This window comes from Trichechus manatus, unplaced genomic scaffold (genome assembly GCF_000243295.1).
Source record: "Trichechus manatus latirostris isolate Lorelei unplaced genomic scaffold, TriManLat1.0 scaffold00179, whole genome shotgun sequence".
Lineage (NCBI taxonomy): Eukaryota > Metazoa > Chordata > Mammalia > Sirenia > Trichechidae > Trichechus > Trichechus manatus.
Window position 1 is genome coordinate 1,513,040 of NW_004444115.1, and position 27,643 is coordinate 1,540,682.

Sequence of the window (27,643 nt, forward strand, 5' to 3'; positions counted from 1 at the left end):
TTAATTTTTTTTTAAAGTCTAAATGCAAAACCTACAGAGAACAGGGCTAGTATCAATGCAGTACTCTCTCCCCCAGTAAAAAGGGAAGGAGACTGTGCGTAAGACAAAGAAGACACTCCAAGGAAGATGAAATGGATCCAGAAAGTATCCGTCCCACCTTTCTTCTCTGCGCCCTCGAAAACGCGGGTCCTCAGGATCCCGGGGAAATCTTTCATCCCCAGGTCTGCGGCCTTCCCACACCCCCGGGGGTACTCGAGTCGCGCCCCGGCCGTCTCCTTCGCTGAAGTCCCTGTGATCAGGAGGAAATGGAGGTCCTGGACCCCCTCGCCTCCACTTCTCTTCTTGTGGTAAAGGTCCTCCTCGCCCCTCAAATTCACGTAACCGGTGGCCAAAACGTTTGTCAGGGTGGAAGTCGTCAGGTCTGCTGAAGTCATCAGGGAACTCGGGGTGAGGACCGCGCCTGTCCGGGGGGCCCCTGCAGTCCTGGCCGCCCCGGAAAGGCCCCCTCTCTGGACCATGGTCAGGGCCACTGCTCTGGTCATGCCGCCTCTCTGACATGGGGCCCATGTGATGGTTCGGCGGGCCACGGGAGTCACCTAAAGGAAACAAAGCTGACTTTTACAATGTCTTCCAGCAATCCTGCCCACACAAGTCTGATCTGCAGCATCTACAGTTTCAAAACGCATTCTTTTATTTAAAATGTTTCCCTCCTTGTTTCTGTCAGCACATGTAGAAGACAAATGTCCCTGGGGCATCATGTAGTGGGAAATACATAGGCTTTGGATGCAGACTTCAGCTTCATCATCACTAGCTAAGTAGCCTGACCTAGTTCTGTTAGTTATCTTAGTACTGTTCTCAGATGCAAACAGTGAAGCCCACCTTCTAGTCTGGCTGCTGTGGTGACTAACTTAGAAAACATGAGGAAACCTCATGGGCATAGACTGCACTTCCCTTCCCTGACTCTACTCCACACTCCAGGGAAGAGGCAGCAGAAGATGAGAGCTGCAGGCCAGGAAGCCAAGCTCCAGGCATTACCTCTGCACTGGCAGGCCCGCAGAGCCCATCCAACAGGGCACCCAGTCTCAGCCGCCACCACCAGCAATGTTGCTCCTTTAACACCTAACTCATCCAGCTGGATTCATTAATTCACTTTCTTAACTCATTCAACTGTAACAAAGATAAATGACAACTCTCTCTGTAAGATATATGGAACCACGGTCCTCTCATTCACTGCCTGCTGACCGAACAGCCTTGCTAGACTTCAGTCTCAGGGTTTACACGACACTTTTTCTTGGCTCTTTCTATGCATATTTCTCATCAGCATTATTATTGTCATTTTTTGCAGAGTGTTGGAAACCCACTAAAATTAAAAAAAAAAGAAAATGAATCTATATAATTTATAAAAGTACTGAATAAAATGGTTAACTTAGTTTACATCCTAACTTTGACGAGATTGTTTTCCTGGCTACAGAACTATTGCAGCTGTTGTAAATGTATACTCATTTTCTGTCAATATTCAATTTAAATCAAACATTTTTGAAAAGTACGTAACAAAGGGACACTACTGCTTCGAGAAAAAAAAAAAACTAAGATGTTTTTCCCTGGTAGTAAAGTCAGAATGCCTTTCCTGTATCACAGCCAGCCATGATTCTCACCCTCCTACCATCCTTCCACCCTCAGTTGCGTGCATTTCTCTTGGCCACTTCAATCCCTCCTACCAATTAACAAGTAAAAAAGCTTGGAGATCTCAGTATAGAAATACATCACTAGAGGAAATCTCTCTCCTCTGAAGGTCTTCCTGTCCCTTCTGCTCCCTTTCCTTACTCGTAACCACCCCTCTCCATTCTGAGGAAAGCACCTTCTAAGTCGCCTCTTCGTTCAATCAGTTTGCAAATATTCTCTATCCATCTCCATCTGGTAGACAGGCCCCTCACTTCTCAGCGTGTCCCTGAAGCTAATGGCTCCTTCTCTGCCTTCAGCTTGCAGAGAACTTGGTGTGATCTCAGACAGAGCAGACCTTTGACTTGAGGAGGCTCAACACAGTCCACTTACCTCCCATTACCTCTATCTGTTTAAAAGTACCCTGCTCCTCCAAGGAAAGAAACCCACCACTATAAGTAAGAAGGGATGTGGCCCCTAGTGATGGGGACAGTGGCATTGGGTAATCCAGGAGGGAGGATGGCAGGGCCATTTTCTCGGCTCTCCCTTCTCCCTTTGGTCCCTGGGAGGAGAAAAGGAGGGAGAGAGAGAGATGGAGAGAGAGAGGGGTAAGGAGAAAAGGGGAAGACCAAGAAGGAGAGGGAAAGAGGTAGAGACAGACAGGGTGGGGGAGAAGAACAGAGACAGACTCTCAGTTTGTTGATGGCTGTACCTTGTGGGTAAAAGATTCTTCTTTTCTTAGGGCCCCAACATTTCAAAGATTTGCCTCTTGATGCATTCTTTGTTCCTGTTGTCCACCTTCCTTCTGTATGTCCTTGCTACCTCTTCCATACCCATGGGACTAATATGAACATTCTCTTAATCCCTTTACCTCTCCCTTTCCTACCTCTATTAACACATATCAATTCAGGACTTAGCTTTACATTCCCAAAGTCCTAGGGTTATAAATGCTGACAAGAACGTTTCTTAATTCCACAAACCTAACATGTACCGCAGGATGCTGTAGGCTTAACCAATTAAAAAGTAAAGGGTGAAATCCTTTGAAGTGCAATCTATAGAGTGACTTGTGTCACTCCTATGAAGGAGTGTGCTGACTATCTCCTATCTTCCCCTCCATTCACACTCCCGCACGGTCCATAAAACAATGTGCCAACCCACGTCACTCCAGCTACACATCTGTGTGCAGGTATGTGTATGTGAGAGCCTAACACATCAGAGCAACCAGTGACTCTGGCTCCCTGTGCTTTGCACTCTCTTTCAAGTCTTGGGATTAACTGAAAATTCTCATCTCTGCTTTTCATAATTTCTACTACATGAAGCATGACATGTAGGTAAATTGTTCTCTTTAAATGGTGCAGCTAAAGTATTCAATATACAACACAATTTGGGGGGATGAAGGGATGATATTAAAAACACAGTTAAACCATGAAAATTCCATTGAAAGGTTTAAACTGAAACAATTCAGCTATTCAGGATGATAAGACACAGGCATCTGCATTCAGTGAGCATAGGAACCACTTCCAGTCCAACAGGCTGGATGAGTAAGGCCTGTGGCACAGGCACTATTACTACTGACTGTCCGAGTGATTTCGCTGCTAAATTCTCACAGGGAGGAACCAATTTCCTCTGGCCAGCATTTCTGGCTAACTAAGGCTATAAAAACAACATAAGACTCAGCGTATTATGTGAAATGACCGTTGTCTTATTTTTCCTAGAGGTTCAAATGACCATTCTATTAATTACTTACCAATAAAACTATTAATTTTAAAATATCCACAAAGGTCGTAGAATACAATCTCTTATCCAGCCAAGCAGATATTTACCTTTATTAGGGCCAGGTCCTTGTCCAGGATTAAGAGGGGGGATGCGACCTTGTGCTCCCTGTTGCCCTAGGCCTGGTATCAGGGGTGGGGGGCCTGCGTTCTGTCCTTCCTGAAAAGATGTTTGTAAAGCATGGGTGTTGTGAAATCACAGGACTATGCTTCATGATAGCAATCTTATTACAATGTGACAAGATAAAAACACTAGGCTTCCCCAAAGCTTCCAGCAGGAAATATTTAGCTAGTAACATTATAGCAAAATTATCCTTAAAAGCAGGGGGGGGGGAGAGAATACCTCTCCTACCATAATGAAAGGAAACATTTTTATTTTAAACCTGATGACAGGTTTCATCGAAATCTAGATCTTTCCATGCAATGCTTAGCAAGAACTTCAATCTAAAATCAGAAATCATAATAACATAGTAAGGCTGTTTTGACACTACATACTACATATAGGTGAAGTTTCTGGCAGCAGTGAAGACCCAGAAACCTGCCAGGATAGGTAAAATCTGCTGTCACATCCACAACTCCTGGTTAGAGGAAGTAACCAATCCTCTTAATAGGCTGGGGCAGGGGGCTGAAAGGGTGCAAGGAAGGGGGAGAAAGGATATCTTAATGAGCAAGATATTCACGCTGGGTTGCTCCTTTCACTTCCTGCTTATCTCTGTGTCCTGATTTTCCTTTCCGAACTGCCCTACTTCCAGTTATGTCACCTCATATCTTGGTGGATTCATTAGGTTCTTGCAGCTTCGTGTCTGATACAAACTTGCTGCTTTCATCCTCTGAATTTTATTGCTCTGGGACCCTAACTTACCCCTAATCCTAATAATCTGTATTTTTATCTAAACATGTCTAAATTCTGATTCCCCACTGTCCTTGGATCAAGGCTTTTGACAAATATATATTATACAATAAATTTACTGTATATTATAAATTATTAAACTTACCCTAAATTCTGAAAAATACCTCTAGACAAATACAGTCATTCCTTCACACAAAAAAATACACTTGTGACTGTAAGAATAACAGTTTCGACAATATCCAGTCGTTGTAAACAGTGTAACTGCTTTCGTTTCCCAAACGAGCTACATGAAAGAGCAACCCTGATGGGAAGCACAACACTAGCCATTATTAATGACCATTGTTAACTCAATACCAGGCACTCTATTCTATTTTGTTGCCTGCTCCTTTTAGCCAAGGACCACTCTCATCAACATGCTTCATGCTGCTACTTTAACAACTGAAAGCAATTCTATTAGTCAAAATTTTGGTTTAAATAACCAGCCTGGCCAAAGTGAAGAAAGTCAGATTTCAGCATATAAGAAAGATTATGAATAAAGATTTTCATCGGGCAACTTCTGAGATATGAAACACCCTTCTCATGCATCAGACCTTCAAATATTCTACCAATATTTCCATAGATCAATTAATTTTTTAGGGTCATTAAACTTTTCATGCATAAAATCTTTTACTACACAGCACAATAAAAACTAGTATCAAATTATCCCAGAAACTCAGGCCTGTCCTCTGTATCTGACATGTCTAAAATTGCAGTCACAATCTGGGAGCTAAAATTCGTCACTTTTTTATTCTCTAAAATGTTAATTCACTACCATAAGGTTAGTAAAATAACTTATAGTAAATAAATATACAAACACACACACATGCACAGAACACACACTGATTAATAACATATACAATACTTCAAGTTTTAGGATAATTTAGGATGGTAAACCGAAAGGCACTTTTCAGAATTTAGGATGAGTTTAATAATAAAATATGGGAATAAACTCAAATGCCATCAGACTCTTTACTGTTATAACATTTTTAAGTCCTGGAAAAGTTACTGGAGAATAACATACAATTTACTTAACTATTTTATTCCATTAAATCAAATGGTCATCTTTACAGTACAGATTCCCAGTGTGTCTGAAAAAGCAAAACACAGTTTTCCACACACAGTATCTGAGGCGTGTCATCTTCCAAGCACATCCAGTGCCTTTCAACGAGGACCTGGCGGTGGGGGGTCAGTATTAGCTCACTTGCTTGCTTTTGGTCTGCAACTGACACAAATCCCAGTTGTTCTACCCAAATAATGGCTTCAGACAGGAGAACTTCAGGGAACCATAAAGCCCACCTAGCCAAGCAGAGTTAAATCCACTCAGGTCGACGTCTTTTTGTGATTCACCCCAAGCACCTGGTCTTTCCTCAACAGCATCTCGCAAGCACAAGCTGAGCAAATGGGTAATAAAAGTTGGCTGACAAAAACAGATTCCTCAAAAAAGGGCCAGGCAAATTTTTACGTAAATATTCTCTCTTGCAAATATGTGTATATATGAGCTAGACAACTTGGACAAAATCTCATCCACAGGGTCACTGTTTCAGAATGCTCAATTCTGCGGTCAGCAGTCTGTGAAACCATTCATTGAAATGAAGATGGTGAGGTGCCTGCCTACTCTCCAATATACTAACAAGTTACACAGCCTATTCTATCTTAAGAGGCAGAGCTGGCAGGCATGTTAGAGTGGCCAGCTCTGTTTCTGGCAGTCCCATGGAACATTGTGCTACAAAGTAAAGGGCTCGCCAGCCACAAAGCTGCTCACAAGGTAATGTGTTTCCTCCTCAGCACCGCAGCTTTTTTGGAGCACTGGCACAATTAAAAAATAGGATGAGAAAATAAAGACTCATACTGAGATCTAGTTGGTGGTGGCATAACCTAATTCATCATTCTATGATTTTAAAGACCTCTTTAAAGTGTTAAAAAGCAAAGTCGTCACTTTGAGGACTAAGGTGCACCTAACCCAAGCCATGACATTTTCAATCATCTCACATGCATGCGAAAGCTGGACAATGAATAAAGAAGACCGAAGAAGAACTGATCCTTCGAATTATGGTGTTGGTGAAGAATACCGAATATACCATGGACTGCCAGCAGAACCAACAAAGCGAGACTTCGTCTCACGTACATTGGACATGTTACCAGGAAGGACTTGTCCCTGGAGAAGGACATCATGCTTGGTAAAGAAGAGGGTCAGCGAAAAAAGAGGAAAACCCTCCACGAGATGGACTGACACGTGGCTGTAACAATGAGGATGCCTCAGGACTAGGAAATGTTCTGCTATACATAAGGTCACTATGAGTTGGAACAGACTCGAGGGCACCTAACAACATCATTCTTATGATTTCCTTCTTCAGCCTTGATGATATTATCTCAAACCACCATCACTACTTAAGAAACATTTACACCCAGTTGTGACTACTTTTCACAACACTGAGAAGTGTCCCTGGAGTTTAATTTCCTAATGTGCTAATGCTTACAAGTTGGAAATAAATAATACCTGATTGAAGGGGGCCCGGGGCCCATCACCTAGCAGAGCTGTTTTCTGCTGCTGGAATGGTATTGGCCCTTGAGGTGGATGTGGCCCTCTTGCCGGGTTCTGCTGTCCCTGAGGTCCAGGGGGCCCTTGCATGCCACCCTGGGGTGGAGGTCCCAAGGAGCCCTGGGGCGGCCCCTGCTGACCTTGTGAGCCAGGAGGCCCCCGTAACTCCTGGGGAGGGCCCAGCATTGATCCTTGGGGTGGAGGCCCCTGTATGCCTCGAATCTCCTGGGGACCTCTCATCTCCTGAGGGCCATGTCCCAGCAGTCCACTTGGAGGGTGAGGTCCTCTCATCTCTTGAGGCGGGTGGCCCATCATCATCCCTTGGGGAGCAGGACCCTGATTCTCTCGGGGGCCTGCAGGCCCCTGTATTCCTCTTGGATTCAATCCCATCAGAGGTCCCTGAGACACAGGACCTTGGATCCCTTGAGACCCTGGTCCACCTTGTATCCCATGAGGATGAGGAGGTCCTTGCATCCCTCTGGGACCAGGTGGTCCCTGCATACCTTGAGGACCTGGTGGTCCCTGAGGGCCCAAATGACCCTGGGGACCAGGCGGGCCCTGGGGGCCTATGTGACCCTGTGAGCCAGGTGGACCCTGAGGACCTATATGACCTTGCGGACCAGAACTACCCTGTGGTCCAGGTGGCCCTTGAGGTCCCAAAGGGCCATGAGGTCCAGGATGTCTTTGCATTCCTTGGGGCCCATGCATATCTTGAGGCCTGGGCAATCCCTGGGGTGGGCCCTGGGGCCCTTGTGGTCCCATGAATCCTTGGGGCCCCCCACCTCCCTGATGCAGTGGAGGGCCTTGTGGTCCCATTTGTCCCTGCGGTCCAGGGGGTCTAAACTGTCCCTGTGGGCCTGGTGGCCCCATCTGAGCCATGTTCATTGGCATCTGCTGAGATGGATGGGGTTGTTGAAAACCCTGAGGAATTTGAGACATTGGACCTTGTCCTGGAAATGGCTGGGGTCCGAGGAGAGGGGTGCCAGATGAGGGAGGAGGCTGAATTTGCTCAGCCTGTTTCTGTGCAAGTCTTTCAATTTTAAGTTGCTGGAAAAAAAAAAAAAAAACTGAATAAATACACCAGAGATCTTGAAGATACTGTATCATTTACTTTGTTGGGGGATCCTCAAAACAAACATCCTCTTAATGCCTCAACAGTAACTAGAGTCCATATAACATTTGAACATTCTGAGGGCCTTCACAACTTCACAGCACTCAGGCTACCAGTCCCAGTGTAAACTGCTTCTTATTTAGATGCTGGGAGACAGCAGTCAGGTTATTTATATCCATTTTGATCAGGGAAAGCCCAATGATTTACCAGTAAGAGAGTGACTCCAGAATTTTATTATTCTTGGCAGTTTCCAAAGGTGGGAAAAATAGGAACAAACTACCTATTGTATGAGCTGACAGAAAAAAAAATATTCTTTTATCTATGATAAAAAAGTGAATCAAAATCAAAATTATGTTGGCTTTATGTTTCCTATCAAAAACATAAATTTAACTTTGGTCTATGCACTGCTCAACTAGATCTTTTAGAAACTAGCTTCTTAACAGAGCAGTAAGAAATGGTGGTATTCGCCAGACCCATTTGACAGTCCCTTCACTTCTCTTTAACAGCATATTAATAAAAAATGTACTTTCTTAATCTTGAATCCCCTTAAACAGCTTTACACACCTCTAGAAGCTGTGGGTTAGTATACTGCAGTGTAGCCATTTCTTGCTCAATTTCTGCTTGTGTTTTTTTCTTCTCTTCCAATTTAATGTCCTCTTTTCTGTCATTCAGTACCTCATTTGGAGCAGGAATTGGAACTTTATTTTGCATCCAAGCCTTGGAAAAGAAAAGAATATGAAAACATAGCATCACATTGCTGTCGAGTTGATTCTGACCCATGGCGATCCTACTGGGCAGAGCAGAACTGCCCCATAGGTTTCCAACGCTGTAATCTTTACAGAAGCAGACTGCCACATCTTTCTCCAGTGGAGCGGCTGATAGGTTCACACTGCCAACCTTTCAGTTAGCAGTCAAGCAGTTAACAACTGCGCCATCAGGGCTCCTTAAAACATAGCATACGTGTGTAAGTTATAAAGACAGAATGACTTGCTAATATTACATTTATACCATCTATATATCAGCTATTATATCTATATCACTCTATCATTATATTCTACACGGTCACCTACTCATTCAAACAAGTTTAACACAAGTCAATTCACCTGGCATACTCGTCTTTATTTCTAATGCTAATTCTTAAGTGATATGGCAGTGGAATTAGACAGTCACATTCCTGTGTAGAAATTAGTAACATGATAAAAGCTGCAAAATCTTGCATATTACTGAGAATACAAAGCTTGCCTGGCTCGTCAAAACAGCATGTGCACTTTGTGCAAGGGACAATGAAAGCAGAAGACAGACAAGCAATGTAGAAGAGAGTAAACATACTCTCTCTGCTCCATGCCTCTTATATTCTCCTTCCTCTGACAGTCTGGGTGATAACGAGCAGATGAGGACAGAAGATAGAGAAGACTCCTGATAAGCTCAGCACTAACTGCAAACTAGCAGATGGGAGCCGTGTCTAAGATGCACGGATTATATGAACGGTGCTCCTCCCAAAAAGGCCTACAGTACAGAACACCTCTAACAGATAAGATAACCAAAAAGAAACATTTCTAAACTTCAGTTAGACTCCCAACCAGGAACATGCATGAGATGGCGTTACTTTTAGTTACTTACTTGCTGGAACTGAGCGGGAATCGGTTTTGCATATGGAACTTTCTTCTGAGGTACTTTTTTTTGATCCTTTTGCATCACTTCCTCCATTCCCCAATCTAAACCTGGAATTGTCATTTCAATTTCATTTGATTCATCTTTCCCTAGAACCATAAAGAGAAGTAGTTAGCTAAGGAAATGAAATAAACTGATGAGCATATTTTTGGAAGAACAGACTCTAAATAGTATACAATTTACATAACTTTCATCAACATTTCTCAACATCAATCATTTTGGCACTTTAAACATAATTTGGTATCATAAAAATAAGAAATAGGTCTATAAAATTTTTATGGAAATAAATGCATTGGGACAAGTTCTCTTACCCATCTGCTCTTGTTCCATAGCTAATTTTAGTTGTTCCGGTATTCCCATCCCTGGAATTACTGCCAGGCTATTAGGTTCAAGGTCATCTACAAATAGTAATACACCAATAGAGATTTCATAAAAGCAGTGGCCCAATAAAATTAATACGTTAACATCTTGGATAGTTGGCATAATAACAGTTCATTAAGTTATGTTCTACATCCTAATTTGGTTAGTAAGTAGTGTCTAGGGTCTTAGAAGTTTGTGAGCATCCAACCTAAGACACAACTATTGGTCTCTACTTGTCCGAAGCAAAAGAGAAAGAAGGAAAGCAAAAACTCAAAGAAACTAGTCTACAGGGCAAATAGTCTACATGAATCCTGGCCTCATCTATCCTGAGACCAGAAGAAATAGATGGTGCCCAGCTACCACTACCAACCGCTCTCATCAGGGCCACAACAGATGGACCCTGATAGAATGGGAGAAAAATGTGGAACAGAACCTCAAATTCCTAAAAACAAAACAAAATAAAGCAAAAAACCCAGATCTACTGGACTGTTTGAGACTGGAAGATTCCCGAGACTACTGCCCTTCAAATCCTGAACCAAAACTAACCCGAGGTCATCTTGTAGCTAAATAACAGATTGGCTCAACAAATAATGACTATCACCTGTAAGTCGTATGCTCCATTAAAAAATCACCTATCTGAAACCAAATGGTCAACAAATACTTTGAAACAAAGATGAGAATGTAAGGGGGCAGAGAAACTAGATTAACGGAAACAGAACAACAAGAACCAAAATTATGAGAATGTTCAGGCATTGTGAAGAATGTAACCAATATCACTGAATAACTTGTGTAGAAATTGTTGAATGGGGACCTAAACTGCTGTGTAAACCTTCACCAAAAACACAATATAATTTTTTTTAAAAAATTAATACGTTCTAAAGCTGAAACATAATCACTGCTGATTTGTAAATCAATAAATTTATAAAACTAAAGTGAGTTTTGTATGGTTTTCCCAATACTTAACATTTTTATAACAGAATTTCAGATTTCAAAGAAGGATAATATACAAGAGCCTCACCATATTCTACTCCATCTTCAGACATTCCAGGTAGTAGATTTAAATTATATCGATCTCGCATTTTATCACCTGGTCGATTTCGTGTCCAAAATTTGCTGTCAAAATAAAAATAAAGGGGGGAAAAGCATGATTTCAGTGTTTCTCTGGTCACTTATTAAGGGCTAAGTAGGCTCTTGGAGGAGCCCTGGCAGCCTAGTGGTTAAAGCACTCAGCTGCTAACCAAAAGGTCGGGGGTTCGAACCCACCAGTCGCTCCACAGGAGAAAGATGTGGCAGTCTGCTTCTGTAAAGATTTACAGCCTTGGAAACCCTATGGGGCAGTTCTACTCTGTCCTATAGGATCATTACGAGTTGGAATCAATTCTGGTAATGGATGGTGTAGACCCTTGGTAAACACAACACACTTTTATAATGCCAGTCTTCTAAAAATCTAAAATGTGGAAAGATTTTTTTTTTAATCAGAAGGCAAAACAAAATTCAAATAACCAAAGTCATATTCAATATCCAATATCCTTATTGTTGCATATGTATTCATAAACCACTACAAATATCTTTAAGAACAAGTTGGAATATTAACACATCAATCAATAAAATAAACGCATACAGTATTTCCTGTTGCTCTGTAAGTAAGTAATTCCTTGTGATTTCTGACATAAAACTTACCTAGTGTGGTCATTTGAGCCTGAGCAGAGGATGTGTCCAAGAGGATGCCACGCCAGACTCCAGATCATTCCTTCATGGGCCATCTCCATTCCACCCACTTCTTTTTCCACCCTGCAAAAGCACCACAGAAAAGTCTTTTTTATACAAGTTATTAAAAAAAAAAAAAAAAAAGACATTTTCTTTTAACCTTAACACAAAGCTAATTAACATTTATTACTTTCAACCTGGTCAACTGCACAAGTTTTAGGGGTAATGGTTTGTTGTCAGAAATGCATTTTATTCAAAGAGCACTTTGAATTCAAAGAGGGAGAAATGCTTCAAGAATAATTTCTCCAGTAAGAAACTCGTGAGTTGCTGTCGAGTCAGTTCTGACTCATGGCGACCCCATGTGTGCACAGGAGAACTGCTCCACAGGGTTTTCAAGGCTGTGACCTTTTGGAAGCAGATTGCCAGGCCTGTCTTCTAAGGCACCGCTGGGTGGGTTTAAATCGCCAACCTTTCAGCTAGTAGTTAAGCACTTAACTGTCTGCGCCACCCAGGACTCCAATAAGAACCCGGCAGATCTTTTTTTATTACTTTCCCTTAATGACTTCCACATCCAAAAATGGATGTGCTAGCTTTTCATTCCAAACCAGATTTACAGAATTGAAAACTGCAGGCAGTCTCCAATACAGGATATATGAACACTCAGAAAAGGTACAGAACTTTATCATGGTTTTACACATTCAGGTGATCTCTTTATAAATCATACTACTTTTTTACATAATAAATGTTACATACCCAACATGCCAGAATAACAAAGAACCATCAGACCCTCCACTGGCAAAAAGTCCTTCATGAACAGGATGCCAGGCCACAGCTGTAAACCAAAACCATGGTGAAGGACAGAATTATTAGGATCTGAGAATGCCACAAGTAATAATTAGCAGGATGAGAAGCACATCACAGCCCCTGACCTGTGGCTTCTTTCTTATGACCTCGGAAGACTTGAAGCTCTTCTTTCAGGTTTCGGATGTCAAAAAGTTTACAGAGATGGTCACGTGACGCTGTGAGTAGCCAATTGCCATTGAGATTCAATTTTACTTCCATTACTGTGTTTTTATGGGCGTGACTGGAAACAAAGCACCAAGGAAATGATTTGTCAGAACTCAAAACAAGTATAAATCAATATAATGGTCATTTTTGTCGAAAAGCACATGGATCAAGATGGCAAGAGGTCTGGCCGAGAAGTAATAAAGCATGTAACGTTACAGGGACCACAGTTAAAAATACACTTGAAAGAAATAGGTCAGCGGCAAATAATGTTCACTACTTATGCATAGCTCTCATTAATTAGTTTAAATAGAAGGAGAGCTTCAAACAGATAAAAAAGTTTATCTGTGAAACAGAGGAAGCACCAGAACACATAAACTAACATTCAGCAAAGCTGATTAGATTTAAAAAGTTCAGTGAAGGTCCTCTCATTTAGATAAAGCTTAAAAATAGGCTCTGGATAGTCTAATGGTAATTTTAACTAAAGGCAAGGCCTACCCAATGCACACTTGCAGGGGCACCGTTCACAGGGAGTTCTAGGCTGGGTGTGTCCATTGGAGTTATGCAACAAGGCTGCCTTGCTGCAACCAGCTTACTCTGGACATGGTTCACTTCCCAGACAGAAGGACCAGCATACAGTTGCTTTGTCCAAAAAAAACATTAACAACCTATTCATATAACTATGAATGTTTTCAAATAGTTCAAAGAGGACATTTTACTACATGGCTACACCATAAGTGAGCACCTCAGACAAAATATGAGAACTGATTCAAAAATGAAGGAAAATTTCTCTACAAATAGATGGACCGAGATGGGCTAGGCTGCATCTAGTAAGTGACACACTGAACAATTCCATACATTGCCAAATGGTATTCTGATCAGGAGAGACATTAAGCTAGAATAGTAATTAGTAATAATCACCTCCTCTGAGTTCACCCCACCCCCTATGAGAACTGAATTAAATTTAGGTATTAATGTGGTAGAACAAAAATCAAGCCTTATTTCATTAGGAATTTAGAGACAAATCATATTGAACTAATGAGAAGTCTGCAGATCCAAGTCCATCTGTTACCTAAACTACATTTTCTGGAATGCATGACAAGAGGGAGAGCTAAAATGAAAGCGCACGGGCTGCTTGGTTCCCCTCCCCTTAGGGGCCGCAGGGGCTCCTATCACTTACAGTGTTGCAAGACTCTGCCCAGTCTTGGGATCCCAGAACTTGATTGGCTGTTGACTATCTTTACTTCCTGAAACAACTAACCCTTTTGTTGGATGCCAATCTACACATTTCACATCAGCACCATGCCCTGTCAGAAACAAGTTAAGATAAAAACCTCATCAGTCATATGTATCTAAAGCAGGACTCCATTCTAATTTAAATCAAAGCAGGGAAACCTCTTAAATGTTTTGATCTTAGTGCTCAGTAAGGTTAAACTTTTTAGGAGACTCTTTGGTCTTTAAGTCTTTTGGATATGGGAAGCTTTCCTTCTCTGCAGGACCCTCAGAAACCAGTCCTCTTCTCTTGGAACTAAGCTTAGCTTCCTGCCCACATGCAGATAGGTTACTCAAGGCTTTTGGGATGATGTACCTCTAAGCCTCCATATACAAAACTTCTGAAACGTTTCACAGGTTCTAGGATGAACCTGATTGTCAGGCACTACTCATGTCATGCACTTTAGTCCCCCCACTTTGTGGTAGTCCTTATGGATCTTTATGGGTCACAAGTCCTGACTTAAGGCTTACATGACAACACTCTCTAGACATGAGGAAAGGAAAAGTATTGCATCTTTCTGATCCTGTTTGCTGAAATGAAGAATGAGAAAAATAACCCGTTTGGTTCACATTTGTTGTGAAAATCATGAGATGACAAGATACTCTTATTGAGCACTGGTAACCATCACCCCCATAAATCCTCACAAAATCCTTCGGAAGTATTAGCATTATCTCCGTTTGCAAGTGAAAAAATGGAAGGCATAGAGGGGTGAAATCACACACCCTAGATTCCAAAGCTGGTGAACAAGAGCAGGCACTGAGGTCTGGACCTGGTCTGTGTGATTCCAGAGCTAGTCCTCCTAACCAAAAACCACAGATGTGAATGATAGGACTGAAAAACTGAAAGAAATGGGTATGAGTTTTGAATTTTCAAATTTTTTGACAGGTTACGTGTTGTACAAGGATATTTTATATAGTAAATTCACTAAGAAGTAAAGAGAACTTGAAACAATTTCCTTCTCTAACCTGGATCAAATTCAGCTTCTGTGAAGTTTTAAGGTGGGAAGGAGGAAAGATAGAGAATACAGAAAAGGGTAAGTAGGGAAAAAGGGAGAGATGCTTCTATAGTGGCACTGGAAGTGAGATGAACCAATTCAAAAAGGAAGTAAAAGGTTCATTTGCACCTCAAATAGGCATGATTTATACAGACACAACGCCCTATGCTGGCAAACTTGTAGGGAGGTATCTAGTATCTGAATAACAGTTTGGCAGTGTGTATCAAAAGCACAAAAAAGGTGCATAATCTATGACCCAACAATCCCAGAATTTATCGCAAGGAAATAGTGGATGTTCAAAAGGATTTCTCTACAAGGATATTTACTGAGGCAGTTTATTTAAAATGTCCTTGAACAGGGCAAAAATACATCACAAAAATAAATTATTGCATGGTACGTGTACTCGATGGAATATCACGCATCTGTTATAAATGGCCCTATAGATGATCTAATGACATGATTAAATGACATGATTAAAATGTTCATGACACTAAGTTTATTTAAAAAAAAAAGTGTACAGCATTCTTCACATCATCATTATAAAGGGGAAACAAATCAATGACACTGATATAATTGTGAGCATGTATCTATACAGAGGGAGCCCTGGCACAGTGGTTAAGAGCTCAGGCTGCTAACCAAAAGGTCAGCAGTTCAAATTCACCAGCCAATCCTTGGAAACCCTAAGGGGTAGTTCACTCTGTCCTATAGGGTTGCTATGAGTCGGAATCAACTCGACAGCAGCGGGTTGGGTTGGGGTTGGTTTGTTTATCTATACGGAGAAAAAAGGAGAAAAGATTAGACAATGAACTGTTACAGTAAGTAATATTAAGCTGGGAGGCAGGATTAAGGCAACTCTTCTTATTTTACCTATATTTTTTACAATGAACATGTATTATTCTGTAACTTGTGAGAGGTTGGAGAAGGAGAGACGTTTCGTTGGCTTTGTATTTTTTATAAAGGAGAGAAAAAGAACTAAAAAAGGTGGAAAACTGAAATACAAACATAGCTCAATATCCCTGGTCCCTTGCTTATCTCAAGAACTTTTAATGTTTTATTAACCATTTGAACCTAAAAAAGATGTGGAAGGGCAATTTAAAAACTTTATAAGCCACTATCATCTGAAAATGAATATTATGTATAAATATGTATGAATTTTAACTATCAAATTTGACTATGAAAAACGCATGAGAAAGCACTTTTAAATTGTAATACACTATGCAAAAAGTTCATCTCTACCCTCACCTTCTCTAGGACACTTTTATTACATAAAGTTTATCTGTTTAAAGATGTATTTGTTTAAAGAACTATATGTAAAAAAAATAAAAATAAAACTATCATACCATAAAAAAGGAACAACAAAATTAAATATATTTCAGTTGCTTTAATTTTGTTTTCTGAAACACCCTGAAGTTTATTTAAGTGGAATTCAAGCAAGTGAGGAACCTATCTATTCATAATCTGGTAAATGAAGTTACTCATATCATACACATCACTAATATAAATCAAATTTACTGGTACTGATATTTACAATATTATTGGTTACTGTTCATAACAATGATAATTATGTCATAGCAGCAGCAAGTATTTACACAGTACTTCCTAGGTATGATACTACTCTAAGTGCAATATGTATACTGACTCATCATAAAGATTATAAAGCACAGATAGGTTAAATAACTTGTCCATGATCACACAATTGGTATGTGGCAGCAAAGGGATCTGAATGCAGGGAGTCTGGCTCCAGAGCCTTTGGTCTTAACAACTATGCTATACTGCCTTCTCAGATATGAAAAGAGTTAAGAGTTACAGGGGGAAAAAAATAAGAATATATATCTTCCCATTTGTTTACCTATGCATAAATACTCACTCACTGAAGAATAGTACCTAGCAGACAGGGATCTGGGATAGGAGATGTACTGTCCATTTTTTAACCTTTATTTTATTTTGAACCACATGTATATGTTATCTTCCTTTATTATCATTAAATAAATACAAATAAATAAAGTTCCCTAACAAAAATGTACCATCCCTGGACACCCTTTTAACTCAGTACTGAAGTCACTCCTGAGGTTCACCCTTCAGCCAAAGATCAGACAGGGCCATAGAACAAAAAAAGACTAAATGGGCACACCAGCCCAGGGGCAGGGATGAGAAGCCAGGAGGGGACAAGAAAGCTGGTAACGGTGAACCCACGGTTGAGAAGCAGAGAGTGTTGACATGTCATTGGGTGGGCAACCAATCTCACAAAACAATATATGTATTAATTGATTAATGAGAATTAATCTGCTCTGTAAACCTTCATCAAAAGTATAATAAAAAATAAAGAAATAAACCAAACCGTATGTGCAGTATTGTTAACACTTGGGGCTTAAAAAGGGGGACACACACACACGCATAATACACATTCATTCAAAGATGCATAAAATATGAAACAATACATGAGAAACTGATCATACTACCTGCCTCCAGGAGAACTGGGGAGCAAGGTAGAAAGGAGACTTTTCACTGTATACTGTTTGTAATTTTTTCAGTTTTGAAATGTGAATGTACCTATTGAGAAAAAAATTTAATTTACCAAATAATAGTAAATTACCTCAACAAAAATGGGTTTGAAATCTTTCAAATAGCATATATCACCTTTATAATTTAAAAAAAAAAGAAAACTGAAAAATAGATTAAACCAGCATACAAGGAAATTGATATGCAGCTGCTTCCTTCTTCAGGGGAAAAAAAATTGGATTGACAAAAACTATTTCAGTTGATGAAATTCTATCTTTCCGTATCAATATGAACACATTCACATTCAGAAGAACCATACTAGTTGGAATTTATCCTAAGAAAATAATTTTAAAGATGTAAAAAATTTTTATATGTCAAAAGAATTTGAAGCCTTGTTCCTAACAGTAAAAAACTGGAAGTAAATTTAAGAAGTGCAATGATTAAATGAACTTTGCCATAGTCAATAAACAGAAGAGTAATACAACTATTAAAATTAAGATTCTGGGGGGAAAAAAAGTTTATAAAATAATGTGAACTAAAAAGCAAACAAGACACATGCAAACAACAGATGTAAGTATGATTATAAAAGCGTACATGCATGGTCACAAAAACGTAGAGCATGAAAAAACAGAAAATGAAAATTATACTGGGGTAGTACTTTTTTCTACTCATTTTTCCTCTAGTGTTATATGGTCATCTTAACAGTAAATTACATGGACTAGATTTCTGTGTGTGTAAACTTTTTGGTATATTTTTAAAATAAGAAAGGGGAAAAAAAACCTCACCACTAAATTCAAGTTACTTTTGCTGGATATCATTTTCCGTATCATATTAGCAAAAATCAAATTTGATGACACCCAGTGTTAGTAAGAGTAACAGGCACTCTCATCCATAACTGGTTGGAAAGTAAACCGGTACAACTTTTATAGGAGGCCATTTGTAATATCTACCAGAATTTTAAAAGCACATACCCTTTGATTCTGTAATTCCTCTGCCAGGAATCTGCCCTATGTCTACAACTGCAAAAGCACATGAGATTTAGGTACAAAGATGTTTACTGTTATCTTGCTTGAATTGCAAGACTGGAATCAACCTAAATATGAATCAATGAGGGGTTATTTAAAAAAACTAAACTCATATAACTGAACATAATACAGCTGTTAAAGGGGAGGCAGACACTGACGGAACAGGAGAAAAGTGGAGTGCAGAACTCAAATTCTAGTAAAAAGACCACACCTAATGGTCTGACTGAAACTGGACGGACCCTGGAAGACATGGCCCCTGGGCTCTCCGTTAGCCCAGAATTGAAACCATTCCCGAAATCAACTCTTCAGAAATAGATTAGACTGGACTATAAGACATAAAACGATACTCGTGAAGAGTGTGCTTCTTAGCTCCAGTAGATACATGAGACTAAACGCACAGCTCCTGTCCAGAGGCGAGATGAGAAGGCAGAAAGGGACAGGAGCTGGCTGAATGGACACGGGAAACCTGGGGTGGAAAGGAGGAGTGTGCTGTCACAGTATAGGGAGAGCAACTAGGGTCATATAACAGCATGTGTATAAATTTTTGTATGAGAAACTAACTTGAACTGTAAATTTCACTAAAAGCACAAAAAAAAAAAAAAATGGGAGAAAAAAACACTGAGGCAGAAACGCAACTTTTTGGGATAATGGAAATGTTCTATATCTTGAGTATGGTGGTGGTTATAAAAATGAGGCAGAAAGGAGGAGCTCTTTTTGGGGATCAAAATGTTCTGATCTTAATTACAGTATATGCACTTGTCCAAAATTCATAGAGCTGCATAGCTAGAAAGGGTTAATGTTATTTTATGTATATTATACCTCAATAAACCTGACTTTAAAAACACAAGCAGAAAAGCAAGGTGTAACATGGTCTCATTTGTATAAAAGAAAATTTAAGCTGATAACAGTTTGTTAAGGAGAAGAAATGGTGTGGGAATAGAAAGAAGGCATTTATTCCTCTGTAGTACTTGAAGTTTCTTAACACACATATATATATTATTTTTTTAATAGCAACTGCCTTTGGTTCTTCTGTATTCAAACTCAAGGGAAGGACAAACATTGTACGATCTCACTTAGATGAAATAGGCAAATATATAGAGACCAAAGGTTATTAGTGGTTACCAGAGGTAAGAAAGAAGGGGAAAAGGGAGAGCCTTTGTTTAGAGGGCACTGAACTTCTGTTAATGGTGGAGAAGCAATTTGGAAAAGGATAGTGGTAATGGTTATACAACGTGATGAATGTAATTAACGTCATGAACTGTCCAAGTGAAAATTGTTGAACTGGCAAAGTTTTGTTATACATATTTTTACCACAGTTTAAAAAAAAAAAACAAACCTCAAGGGAATGACCTATATCAACTAGTGCCTTCATTTGCACAGCCAGAGTCTGTGTTCCCAGGAAGACGTGCTTCAGATCCTCGGCGGGGATGCATGTTTTCATAGACAGTGCTCTGACTTGGTATGGCTAGATCACTTTCTAACGATATTACGAGTTTTGTGAGCTGGTATGCCATATGTAAAAGCTTAACCTTACATAAATTATTATTTCATAGAAAAATGATTGCATTCCAAACACATGGTTTTCCAGTTTCAACCATTACCCCTGAAGAATGCCTCTACACTAACTTTGAGCATTCCATTTCTGAGGGCCAAGAATTTCAGGATATAATCATTCAAGACTCCTTCTGATGCTCAAGTAGGGAAATCCAAAGAATGTAGTATTTCCAACACTGAAGCAACTACTGTATTTTTACGCAAATAACGCATACTCCCTCCCCTCCACAGTTATTTTTATAAGCATGCTACGCCAATTTCCTCATGTTATGTGTGGGTATGTTATTTACACAGGCACATTATTTGCGAAAAAATACAGTAGTACAGATTTCATGGAAGATTCACTCAGGTGGCAACTATCTTTATGGCCTAGTGACCTAGCTATTTTAGTACTAAATAAACAAAAAACAAAAACAAACCCACTGCCGTTGAGTCGATTCCGACTCATAGCAACCCTACAGGACAGAGTAGAACTGTCCTATAGGGTTTCCAAGCAGTACCTGGTGGAGTCGAAAGGCTGACCTTTTGGTTAGCAGCCAAACACTTAACTATTTAGTACCAATCTCATGACTAAAGTTTTTTGGACTAAGAACTTCTTGCCAATGAAAGGCTGAGTATTTTTAAAATAATTTTTTAAAGTAGCATCTAATTAAACTTCTAAGATTCAAGCTCTAGTGCCAAACCTGCTCCAGATAACACAAGGCCTAACGCAGGAAACACGAGGAGCACTATGTGGACTGGAGGGCTCTACGGGCCGTATGTGGACTGGAGGGCTCTACGGGCCAACTGCATTGAACACACACAAGCCATAGTAAAATGGCAGAGACTTATAAAGGGATTCAGGCATGTGCTTGCCAAGTAGAGCCTAGGATCCCTGGGTAAAGTTTACAGTCCTTATCCACACTTGACGGCAACTGGAAATAGAGAATATGATTTAAGACAGATTTCAACAGTAAGACTTGGAAGTACAACTGCCAAGTTCTAAAATTAAGAGATTCCAGTTGCAAATTATTATATAAAGAACAAGGCTGCCATAAATCTATGTGTGGAATTCCCTTTGACCACAAATACATAATAGCTACTAGCCACATATAGCTATTTTAATCTTAATGATAAAGTTAATTTAGCTCCTCATTCACACTAGCCACATTTCAAGTACTCAGTAGCCACATATGGCTACTGGCTAGCATACTGGGCAGCACAGATATAGAATATTTCCATCGTTGCAAAAGGTTCTATTGAACAATGTTGACTAGACTATAACTAGCCATTTTTAAGAAAGTATCTCCTTAAATTTCCATGATCGCATTGCTTTTTATGACTGAGTTACACAACGAACAGCAACACCAATAAAATTATCTTCAACTGATACTAGAGCAAGGGGAGACCTGTAACACTGCCCAGTACTCTGATTTTTACAAAGGAGAAAAATGAGGCCTGAGGTGCCTAGATTTTCATCTTTCTGTGCCAGTGCTGTCCACCTCACTAAATGTAATGCCCACATGAAGGGGGAGAATAGTTTTTCTTGTTTTGTCTCACAAACAATTCAACTTTCACTTTCTCAACTCTTAAGTGAGGAGGCTGTATGAGACAACTTCTTCACCCCTTTCCATCTCTGAGAACTATACCAGTAAAGAATTTGGGAACAAAATCTAAAAAAAATAATTATTTCTTACAACTATCTGAGAAGTAATCAGATCAATTTTGAAGACCGGGATCCTGTTAAGAATGAAGGAATGTGCTACCCAGGCCTTACTTCCACCAAAAAAAATTTCAAATTAATCTAAGCATACTAGGTTATTTTTAAAGGTTAAGTTTTGAGGGCAATGAATTCTGCATCATTTCTTAGTCTACCTCTAAATTCATCAGAAAAAACAAAACAAAACAAACCTAGCTAACCATTCCCTTAAGTTCCTAGCTAAATGAATAGTGGCAGAATTAGCATTTCTGAGACAGGTGGCCTTGCTCTGTGGATTAACCTTTAACAGGTCAGAAATGGGTTAACCTATTACTTTGTAACAATCATTTGCAAAAAAATCATTAATTACACATTAAAATATACACCTAACAGAATATAAAAACAATTTCACATATTCCATTTGATCATTCTTTCATACATTTATTCATGTGCTCTTTCACTCACGCATTCATTATTTCAAAATAAGTGTGCATGATACCAGCAACATTTACTGGTCTCCTATTAAGGATGTTCGACCTCTGATATATGTCATCACCAAACAAAACACTGGGGGACTACTTCTAAAATCACACAGTCCTAGTATAATAACTTCCAAGCAAGTCAATATTTAGAATAAAAAAGCTTTCTGAAACAAGATTGAAATTAAGTTAAAAAACAAAACTCACAGTTTTTCAGAGACCTTTCTCCACAAAGTAACAGAAAAATCCCTTTACTAGAGAGGTACACACTGCATAACTGTGCCTTAAATAGCAAGGTGCAGAATGTAAAAAAGATAATTTTCCTAACTAATAAAAAAAATACTTCACGTATTTTAAAGCAAGGGGGGTGGTCTAGAAAAACACTGCAAAAGTCTCCTTAATAAACCCTAAAATTCGAAGAGTAACAGGATATATGGTTTAGGCTTTAGATATTTGGTTAACAGATGTTTTAGATTTTTTATTTTTGTAGATAGTGGAGCCTTTCTGTTCATTATTTTCCATCTCAGAACCCACGTCTGAAGTGTAGTGCAAACCAAAAAAAAAAAAAAAAAACACCCACTGCCACGAAGTCGATTCTGACTCATAGTGACCCTATGGGACAGAGCAGAACTGCCTCATAGCGTTTCCAAGGAGCGCCTGGTGGATTCAAACTGCTGACCTTTTGTTTAGTAGTCGTGGCTCTTAACCACTGCGGCACCAGTGTAGTGTAGTGTATTGAAGACTAAAAGTCGGTAGAGAAAGGTCTGTTTTTTGACTCTTCCCTTAAAACAGGGGGTTCCCTGGCTTCCATGAAGTTGTATGTGAACTTTGTGTCTCTGTGCATGTTTCATCAGGACCTCACTCTTCCTCCACGGCCTCATGAGACCCCAAGGGACCTGTCATCCCACACAGGTAGGTAGCCCTGCCTTAAGACAATGCCCATGACCCCAAGGCTCGGTGAACAGTCTGAAAACCAATAAATAATGAGTTTTATTTGAAGGTCAAAAGTAGTGTCCATTTTCCCATTTTTATTTTTCCTAGATCAAACCATCATATGAACAAATCTTAAGAAAAAAAAATCACTCTTTTATACATAACTGAGAAAAAGCACCAAGATTTTCTAATACACGAAGAAAGAATGCAAACAAGGGATTCAAACACCATCTTGTACAATATTAACGTTAAGGAACTGTTGTTCAAGAAAATGCGTCAAATGTTACAAACAAACTCAGGATACTTCCAGCACAAGAACCTAAAATGTAACAGATTAGTTTAAGGCAAAGGGTATGTGAAGCCATGGTCCACAGTCAGACACTTTAGTATCTGCGAGGGCTCAAGAATTAAAAAAATAAGGAAGCATAAGTAACGTGGGTGCACTGGTCAATGAATATGCAATTTATTAACATTTTACTCTCCTTTTTTGCAAAATGATTTTAACCATGATCCAAGAGTCAACTGGGAGTGATTACTACTAATATGTTTATATCATCCAAATCTAGAAAGTTATATTAGTGAAAAACTATAGAATTAAATGTAAAGTGACTTCCAGAAAGGGTATAACTCAAGGCAGTGTTTTCACAAAGTATGTTCACAACAACAGTGTGCACAGTCATGGAGTGAAGGGGTTCTGTGGTCAAACAAGTTGGGCAATGCTGAATTTTAAAAACTTGACGAAGTTTTTTCCCAGGAAGATGTCTGAGAACCTTCCGTGCTCTCACATACATTACACATCTCTAGGAGGTGAGTATTTGACCAGAAGTCTTCTTTCCTCAGAGCACTTCTAAGTCCCTCAAGAGACCAATTTGGGAAATGTTGAAATGCTAGCTTATGACGTTGTCTGGCTATGATGAGCCTAAAAGTCAGGACAGCGGACACCTCTGGGGAAGGAGAGGAAGGAGATCAGCAGGAGCATACTAAGGGGCCTTTAACCATATCAGTAAAGTTTTAGTTCTTAAAAAAAAAAAAAAGAGAGAAAAGTATGGCAAAATGTAAGGATTCGATAGAACTTGGTAGCACAGAAGTGTTTTTCAGATTACAAAATTTTTGAAATTTATGTTGTCAGAACAACCAATATACAAACATAAAACTACAAACTCAAATGGAATTAAGGGGGTAGCTATACCATAAATTTCCTAATCTCCCACTTACGTCACATATTTGATTATCATACGCAGATCAAATGGCTTTTATTTTTACCAACTACGTATTTACATGGCAAACTGGCAAAGGCTGACCGAAAAGAAATTATGTGGGTTAGAAATTGTAGATTAATGTCATGTACCTATTTCTGGCATCAAAGCAAACAAATTCCTATGAATGTATGACTAAATATATAATTTCTAAGTCCAATAACAACACACACAGGCACCGTTGCTGAAACTTACATGTCAGACTGCTATTAAACTTTTATATGATAACGCAGGGGAAAGGATATAAACAGGAAAAGCACAATTTTCATTTTAGCCCAAGTTAAAGAATGTACTTAGAAAAATCACGAGGAATATGAAATCGAGAAAGCTCACCAGGAGGTGACTGATACAACAGGAAACTTACATTATTTTTTCCACAACATTCTCCTGAGGGTTTACTGGAATGTGTGCCAATGCTCTATACTCTTCAGTTATGATAACCAAAAAAGAAGCTACTGTGCAGTGTTTTGTGCCAACTGGCAAATTCCTCTTTGTTGGCTTTTTTTTTTTAAATTAAAAGTATTCAAAAAGTGCATGGCTATTTTGGAGAGTATTCCTCAAAGAAGCTAAGAGGGAAGGAATGCGAGAACCAAATATTCTTTCAACCTCATTCCTTTTGTATTTTCCCAACTGCTTTAAGTAAACACCAATATCGCAAAGCACTTCAGTTATTTGTCTGAAATGGGAGATGCTGGTGTCCTGTACACAATGCTGAGAGCAGCAGGAAAGTCCTTTATAAGAAAGTGTGCACTACTGTGTGTGTGTGCATGTAACTAGACGATCAAAGGTTCTCTTGTAAACATTTCTGCAGACATCCACAATTCAATACAGATGGTACAATATTCTCTTAAAGAATCAAGAAGTCATCACTTGAAAACCCAGAAAGGACATGGGAAAATCAAAAAACATTTAAAAAACAGTACTCATGCTACATTAATAATAGAACTATTAGTGCCAGCAGATACCACTAACCAAGAACAAAGAGAAGCCATGACTGAAACCTCTAATAAGGAAGAAAAAGCAGAACCAAGAAGACTAAAAAAGACATTTTAAATACTTTCGGATAATTCTAGGGTAAGCCTTACTTCTGAAAACAAGGTAAAAAGGCCAGATTATAGATATACATATTTCTTTTTTTAAAGTTGAAAGTCTACATACATAAAAGCAACAAATAATCCTGGCCAAAAAAGAAGTAATTTATTATCCTCATGGTAACTACATCCATGCATATCATCAACTGTTTATTTTGAATTCCCGTGTTTTGCCAGAAACCTCTTAGGCACATTTGCAGGTTTTTGGTTCCCTATAAAAAGGAAAAATTATGAAATTTTAACTATATCAGAAGAAGAATGCTGAAAGTACCCCTAAAAAATGCTGGGGGTGGTGCCTATTAAATGATCTCTAGTAGATTTTTCAATTTCTAGTTATTACTAAGTTTTTTTGTATAAAGATCTGAAATGACATACACTCCAACGGGATCTTGATAATTATCTCCATTTCTGTTTCAAAGCAGAAATAAGACAACTGAGAAAATTTCAACTGGGATCTGGTTATACTGCTTAATTTCCATCATATGAAAAGCATATTTCACTAAAATATCTGTTAAGTCCACACCAATATAAATAATTCAATAAATAAATGGGAAACAAGAGATAAATCTTCCACACAGAAAAATTCCAACAGTATATGTGTATACTGTCCCCTCAGGGAAGTGAAGCATTAAGTCTCCACCCCTTAAGTGTAAGCTGTGCACAGTGACTTTCTTGCGAAGAGTACAGTATGAAAGGGGGAAAATGGAAGAAACCTGACAAACGTTGCCTCAGCCAGGTGGTCAAGGTCAGCATCACAGTGAAAAGTCCTACTGACAGTATGTACCCGATATACTGTGACAAACACGATGGACTTGACCTTGGTGGTCTTCCTTCCAAAAGCCTACAACTCTAGTATAATCATGAGGAAAGTATCAGAAATCTCAAGTGAGAGATATTCTTCAAATCACCATAAGACTTCTCATCAACTTACAGGCTGTAAGAAGGCAATGTGACAAAATCTTCAAAGTGCTGGAGGGGGAAAAAAATTTGAATCTAGAATTCCTTATCTAGCTAAAGCCTCATTATAAATAAGCATGACATAAAAACAGACATAAACTTAAAAAACTAGTGCCCACCTCAGAAGATACGGCCTCCAGACTCTCCGTTAGCCCAGAACCCAAACCATTCCCAAAGGCAACTTTTCAGACAAAGATACTCGTGAAGATAGTGCTTCTTAGCTCAAGTAGATACATGAGACTAACTGGGCAGCTCCTGTCCGGAGATGAGATGAGAAGGCAGAGAGGGTCAGGAGCTGGCTGAATGGACACAGGAAATCTGGGGTGGAAAGGAGGAGTGTGCTGTCACATTACAGGGAGAGCAGCTAGGGTCCCATAGCAACGTGTGTATAAATTTTTTTTATCAGAAACTGACTTGAACTGTAAACTTTCACCTAAAGCACAATTAAAAAAAAAAATAGTGCCGATAGATCTCAGAGGGAAAAATCCTCTTAAACCATTCTAGAAATATGAGAACCAAATGAATGCTTATTAGAAACTGTCAAAATTCAAACCCGTTCAAATTAAACTTAACATACTATTAAACAATACCACTTTTTCCTTGTGCAGGTGTTTAAAATTTGTCATCTTATTGTTCTTTATTTAATGAATAAATAATGAAAAGCCCATTACACTGAGTGAAATAATCACAAAAGGACAAATACTGTATGATACCACTATTATAAACACTCATGAAAAGGTTTACACACATAAAAAAACAATTTTGGAAGGTTACTAGGGAAGGGAGGGGTGGAGAGGAAAATACTAACCAGACAATATGATAGGTGGTAACTCTGGTGAAGGCTACGACAGTATACAATACTGGGGAAGTCAGCACAGCTTGACCAAGGCGAGGTCATGGAAGCTTCACAGACACTTCCGAACTCCCTGAGGGACCAAATTACTGGGCTAAGGGCTGGGGACCATGGTCTCAGGGGACACCTAGCTCAAATGGCATAACAGTTTATAAAGAAAATGCCCTACATCCTACTTTGGGGAGTAGTGTCTGGGGTCTTAAAAGTTTATGAGCAGCCATCTAAGATACTCCACTTGTCCCAACCAGTCTGGAGCAAGGGAGAATGAAGAAAACCAAAGACACAAGGGAAAGATTAGTCCAAAGGACTAATGGACCACAACTACCACAGCCTCCACC

General features: G+C 39.4%; 1 protein-coding gene across 3 annotated transcripts in view; it reads right to left on the minus strand.

The window, feature by feature from the left end:
* WDR33 (WD repeat domain 33) overlaps positions 1-27,643 on the minus strand; it is a 146,414-nt gene that overhangs the window by 8,825 nt on the left and 109,946 nt on the right. For 2 of the 3 annotated variants that reach the window (XM_004387037.3, XM_023741360.1), the window contains exons 8-18: positions 13,894-14,020; positions 12,638-12,792; positions 12,462-12,540; positions 11,682-11,792; positions 11,020-11,114; positions 9,953-10,039; positions 9,591-9,730; positions 8,535-8,687; positions 6,818-7,906; positions 3,483-3,591; positions 158-596 (exon numbers count right to left, since the gene is read on the minus strand). In XM_004387037.3, the coding sequence (XP_004387094.1) occupies positions 158-596; positions 3,483-3,591; positions 6,818-7,906; positions 8,535-8,687; positions 9,591-9,730; positions 9,953-10,039; positions 11,020-11,114; positions 11,682-11,792; positions 12,462-12,540; positions 12,638-12,792; positions 13,894-14,020 (2,584 nt within the window). The remainder of the gene's footprint in view (positions 1-157; positions 597-3,482; positions 3,592-6,817; positions 7,907-8,534; positions 8,688-9,590; positions 9,731-9,952; positions 10,040-11,019; positions 11,115-11,681; positions 11,793-12,461; positions 12,541-12,637; positions 12,793-13,893; positions 14,021-27,643) is intronic. The other variant, XM_023741359.1, reaches the window with a different exon arrangement.